The 6272-nt window shown below is 38.1% G+C and overlaps 1 protein-coding gene across 1 annotated transcript in view; it reads left to right on the top strand.

Moving 5' to 3' along the window:
* Nucleotides 1-2964, top strand: part of Pate4 (prostate and testis expressed 4) — a 6491-nt gene extending 3527 nt beyond the window's left edge. Inside the window, exons 2-3 of the mRNA XM_021206808.1 lie at nucleotides 2398-2508; nucleotides 2843-2964. Coding sequence (XP_021062467.1) covers nucleotides 2398-2508; nucleotides 2843-2964 — 233 coding nt within the window. The remainder of the gene's footprint in view (nucleotides 1-2397; nucleotides 2509-2842) is intronic.
* Nucleotides 2965-6272: the final 3308 nt, after the last annotated feature.

Below are 6272 nucleotides of genomic sequence, written 5' to 3'. Positions count from 1 at the left end.
TGAGCCACCATGTGGTTGCTGGGATTTGAACTCCGGACCTTCGGAAGAGCAATCGGGTGCTCTTACCCACTGAGCCATATCACCAGCCCAGTTCTCTGCATTTTTATTTATAAGGTTCCATTTTATTTCCCCCTTTTCTTGAAACACTGCTATGCTGTATTCTACACAACACTCTCCTCCTCTTCTTTTCTCTGGTCACTTCTTTGTCATGTATTTTGCAGGGATCTCTATTTACCTGATTACACCCAGGCTCTTCAAAGTTTAATACTACTCACAGATTCCCTTCCATTTTTAAGGTTCCAATTATAATTTGTAGTTGAAAATACCCAGTTTCACTCCCCAAGGAGATCTCTCTTCTGGGCCTCTGTCTTATACCAGTGAATGCACACCTCCCTTGAACATCAGCCTTGGTACACTCCTCTCCCTCATGACTAAATGAAAATTAATGGCTAATTCCTATCCTTTCTACTTATCAAATGTACTTGAAGTACAACAGCATTTCTATTTTGTCCCCCTTTTCATACTAAGAAATGTTAAGCCATAAAACATTATAGAAAATGTAGGGTTCTTTACCTATTAGAGAAAGACATTTCTAACTATACCTCAAAAAACTAGAGTTCTTATTTTAAAAAAAAAACAAACAAACATAAATTTGAAAGAAACCAAGGAGGGCCATATAAGAGGATTTGGAGGGAAGAATGGGAAGAGAGAAATGTTATAACTGTGTTATCTCAAAAAATTAAAAATATAAGGAAAGAAAAATTTTTAAATTCTTTGAGGTAAAAAGCATAATGTTAATTCATGTCATGAAAAACTGGCTAATGTTCCTACTATCTAATGGCTTCCTATAAAAATTTAAATACACTAACAATCTAACAGAAAAACAAATTAAAGAAATCAAAAATTCACCATAAAGTAAATAGAAATAGGTATTAAATATACAAAAATGTGCTCAATCTCACTCCTTATATAGCAAGAGAAATACAAATTAAAAGGACCTATCAGATAAAATATTCAGAAACTGAATAACATGATACAATGGTCTGGTTATAGAGAGATAAGAATTGTCTAAAATTGATAGCAAGAGAATGTATAGTTTCATTACCTTTAGAGTCTATCTTGCAAATCTATCAGAATAATTATTTTTAACTGGCAATTCTGCTTATATGAAATTATTTAACAGATACAATCACATACAAATTAAATTATACCAGAACTACCTCACTATACTGTAATGTTCAGGATTAGTTATTGTGGAAAGTCATATCAAAAAATATAAATAAATTAAATTACATAAGGAATTGATTAACTAAAGCCTGCACCAAACTACACTGGAATATTATGTATATAGCAAACTGTTCAAAAGAAATCAAAGTGCAGAATATGTCCAGTGGATACCAGTAGATGATAATGTTCAAGTTCCTGACATAAAAATTTGCACTATGTTTGCAACTAACCTGTGCACATCTACCCATTTGCCTTAAACCATCATTACTTATAAGTGGATGAACTCCTGGATCATACAAAGACAATCAGATTTGTCATTAGGGGTTGTTAGCAACATTTGTAAGGGTAGTTTTTGTGGATCAGGGAGAGTGAAATATAAACCCATGTCACAAAGGCATCCTCAAAATTAGATGCAAGTCAAGGCCTCCTGGGCTCCATATAGGTTCTGATGCAATAATCTTGGAATGTCTGAGATGAAAAGTTAAAATAACGTACTCCACTTTTTTTTTCCTCCCTCAACATTGCTCTTAACGGTTAAAGCTAAGTTTGTCATAGCTTCTGATGTCGCCTCAGTGCCCTGCCACTCTTGCCCTGTTACTACACAGAGATTCCTGGATCCTTTCTCAGCTTGGTAGTAACACTTGGTGATACTTATTCCTTGAAAGGAAAGCAAGTCAGGCTAAGCAAGGAAGGAGCATCTGCGGAGAATGTAACTCGGTGTGCTCAGAACATCCCATTGCTATTCTGTCCTCTATGCCCTCCAACACACGATCACCCAGATCTAACCTGCGTGTCCATATCTCCAATAGTCAACTCAACTCCTTGCCTAGAGAAGTCCTACCTAGAAGACAACATATTGACAGCATATTCATCTCTTCCCAATGAAATTTGTCTGTTGTCATACTCAAACTACATTCGAATTCTCTCTGTTTTTATTTCATCTTCAAATATAAGTAGGTACTAACTAGGTAATATAAATATTGCTATTAATATCTTGATCCATCCTCTAGCTTAATTCACCGAGCTAGTTTGAATACCAGCTGATGGAGTAAGCAGACAGCACAGTCTATGTGTAACACTGAAGCCTCTCTTTGATCTTAAAATCAACTATTCCCATAGCCCCACGGTTCTTCCTAAAAATCCTACTCTCTCCTTATCCAACAAATACAGGTCTGATCTGTAATGTCTGTAAAATGTCAAAAGATTCAGAATGTAAAAAGGAACAAGACAGATGCGTCGCAAAACCTGGTGAATCGTGCACTACCATATCATACTATTTTGGTAAGTGGGGCTGATACAGACTCCAAAAAAAAAAAAAAAATGCCTTCAAACGACTACTCCTCCTGTTAGTGCCTGGGATAAAGAACGTAACATTGTCTATCCCTGCTAAGTGGCGAGGTAGTAAATACATGTGAGGAGGAAGGAAAAGAGTACTTTCAAATTTACCAGTGAGAGGCTTGGCATCCAGAATCAGAGTCAGTATGGGAGTGTGACCTCCAAAGGGAAGGAGGAAGGGTATCTAGTGTGAAGGGGTTTTCCTCTTGGTGATGACTTTTAGAACATTGTATTATAATAGATTCCTCCAGCATGTATAACGAAGCTTCTTTATTTTTAGAATCAAGACATGTGTTCTCAAAGCAAGGGTGCATGCGTCAGTGCAAGGAAAAACAGTATAACCGTGGAAGGAGATTGACTTACGTAATGTGCTGTGATAAAAACTTGTGTAATAGTTTCTAGATGGAGAAGAATCACTTGAAGATCATCTTCTGTTCAAGACCCAAACTCACAAATGAACCAAGATGAGGAATTTGCTTTCCTATTCTATATCTACACTGGCCTGAGATCCCTGAGATAGCAACAGAAGCTGTGTCCTCATTTCAGTGAAAGACTTCTTGACCACACCATTAGACCACTGCAAAAAAAAAAAAAAAAGAAAGAAAGAAAAAAACAACTCCATGCTTACTATGTTATTTTGCTTTTCCAGTTTGCAATGTCTAAGCCCTGTAATAGTGTCCCAAGGATTTTTATTTTAATCTGTAGAATCTATGGATGCTGCAGTAAGTGGCAAAAGAGACATTGGAGATGTGAATAAGGATCTCAAGATGGAAAGCTATTTCTGGATTGTCAGGGTGGGTCCTAGTCATAAGTACAAATGTCCTTATAAAGTGGTGGATGGGAAGGCACGAATTGATTATAGAAGAGGAAATGATTGTGTAATGGTGACTCACTAATTGGAGTGATGTCCCTTGAAGATGGATCAAGTGGCCATGAGCCAAGAAATATAAAAGGCCACTAGAAGCTGAGAAGGGCAATGAAATTAATTTTTCTCAATGCCTACAGAAACCCACCATGCTGTTACTTGATTCTATCCCCATAAGATTTATTTCTGACTTAAGAGTTCTACAAATTAAATAAATGTGTGTTGTTTTAAGCAATTGTGTTTGTAGTCATTTGTCATATCAGTGATGGGAAATCCCAATACATGCATAGAAATTAAAAGTTTTGGCATTTCTGGCCCCCAACTGGAGGGATGGGCAAACTAGAATCCTTTGTTTTAGACATAGGGTGTCCTGCAAAAGGAAAGGAATGTGGAGGAAGTGCTGTGAGTGAGTGAAAGGTTAGTTAGTGGGTGAAAGTTCTACCTTACAGGCTGCAGGCAACCCTTCAGATGTGACTTTGAAGCTAGTAGTCCCTACTTTCTCTTTTTTTAAACGTAGTTTTTTATTTGAATTATATTATTTATTTGCATTCCAGTCATTGACACCCCCTGTTGCCCTCCCACAGTTCCTTATCCCATTACTACTCCCCCTTGTATCCAAGAGGGTACTCAGTCACACACACCAGGCCTGGCTCCTCCCTGGGGCCTCAAGGCTCTCTAGGATTAAAGGCATCTTCTCCCACTGAGGCCAGACCAGGGCCCCAAAGCCTGATTCTACCACTTTCTAAAACAATCAAATATGTGTTCTAACAGGTGAATTTACAGTTTTTTTCACAAGTTCATATACTAGCTCTCCTGAGTGTTAGGGTCTGTGCATAGTTTTGGGTTGGTTCTGCAATGACTGTGTTTGTATATTCAAGTCCCTAATTTTGGGTGGGAAGTCACTCACAATATGATATTGAGTAAAAATGTCCATTATTATTTTTCCCCATAGAATAAACTAATCTGATATGTTTTGCTATAAAAGAATTTATCCATTTATTTGAGATACTATTGTATAATATATGGAAAAAGAAAACCTTCTGGTCTGAGCCAGTGACCGAAGCAGAACTTGGGTTCTGGCTCTGCACCCAGTCCCAAAACACCCAGAGGAAGCTCAAATCCCAAGTACTCTAAGACACCCAGGATCACAGGCAAGGAGGCAACAACTGCCCCAACACCTAAAGTAACTGGGACCACCTCAATTCAGAGACACTGGAACTCCCACCCAGCCAGTGGCACAGGCTCCTTCTAGTCTGAGCCGGTGCCTGGAGCAGAACTTGTGCTGGCTCCACACATAACACCCAGAGGAAGCTCAACTTCCCCAGTGCTCTAACATGCCCAGGATCACAGGATCTCAGGAGCTTGGTCACACCAAGATTTCAGGATCCCAGAGGCAGCTTGACTCCCAGGAGCTCTTCCATATCCAGAATTTCAGGATCACAGGATCACAGAATCACAGGATCACAGAGACAGCTGAACTCTGAGGAGTTCTGACACAACCAGGATGACAGGAAGGATAGGCTCCAGTCAGAGACAGAGAGGGAATGTAGCACTAGAGATAACCTGATGTTGAGAGGCAAGCACAAGAACATAAGCAACAGAAACCAAGGTTACTTGGCATCATTAGAACCCAGTTCCCCCACCACAGCAAGCCCTGAATACCCCAACACACTGCAAAAGTAAAATTCTTATTTAAAAATCACATCTCATGATGATGAGAAAGGACTTTAAGAAGGACATAAATGACTCACTTAAAGAAATACAGGAAAAGACAGGTAAACAGCTAGAAACCTTTAAAGAGGAAACACCAAAGTCCCTTAAGGAATTACAGGAAAACACAATGAAACAGGTGAAGGAATTGAACAAAGCCATCCAAGATCTAAAAATGGAAATAGAAACAATAAAGAAATCACAAAGGCAGAAAACCCTGGAAATAGAAAATCTATGAAAAAGATCAGGAGTCATAGATGCAAGCATCACCAACAGAATACACGAGATAGAAGAAAGAAACCCTGGTGCATAAGATACCATAGAAAACATTGACACAAAAGTCAAAGAAAAGCAAAATGCAAACAATTCCTAACACAAAACATACAGGAAATCTAGGACACAATGAGAAGACCAAACCTAAGGATAATAGATATAGAAGATAGCAAAGATCCTCAACTTAAAGAGCCAGTAAATATCTTTAACAAAATTATGGAAGAAAACTTCCCTAACGTAAAGAAAGAGATGCCCAAGAACATAGAAGAAGCCTACAGGACTCCAAATAGACTGGACCAGAAAGGAAATTCCTCTAGTCACATAATAATCTAAATACCAAATGCACTAAACAAAGAAAGAAAATTAAAAGCAGCAAAAGAAAAAGGTCAAGTAACATATAAAGGCAGACCTATCAGAATTATACCAGATTTCCCACCAGAGACTATAAAAGCCAGAAGATCCTTGGCAGATGTCATGAAGACCCTAAGAGAACACAAATGCCAGCCAGGCTACTATATCCAGCAAAACTCTCAATTACCATAGATGGAGAAACCAAGGCATTCCATGACAAAACCAAATTTACACAATATTATTCCACAAATACAACCCTACAAAGTATAATAGATAGGAAACTCCAACACAAGAAGGAAAACTACACCTTAGAAAAAGCAAGAAAGTAATCTTCTTTCAACAAACCCAAAAGAAGATAGCCACACAAACATAATTCCACAACTAACAACAAAAATAACAGGAAGCAACAATCACTTTACCTCAATATGTCTTAATATCAATGGACTCAATTCCCCAATAAAAAGACATAGACTAACAGACTGAGTACATAAATAGGACACAGCATTTTGCT

Source organism: Mus pahari, chromosome 10 (assembly GCF_900095145.1).
Source record: "Mus pahari chromosome 10, PAHARI_EIJ_v1.1, whole genome shotgun sequence".
Classification (NCBI taxonomy): Eukaryota; Metazoa; Chordata; class Mammalia; order Rodentia; family Muridae; genus Mus; species Mus pahari.
This window is presented reverse-complemented; position numbering and strand designations above follow the sequence as displayed.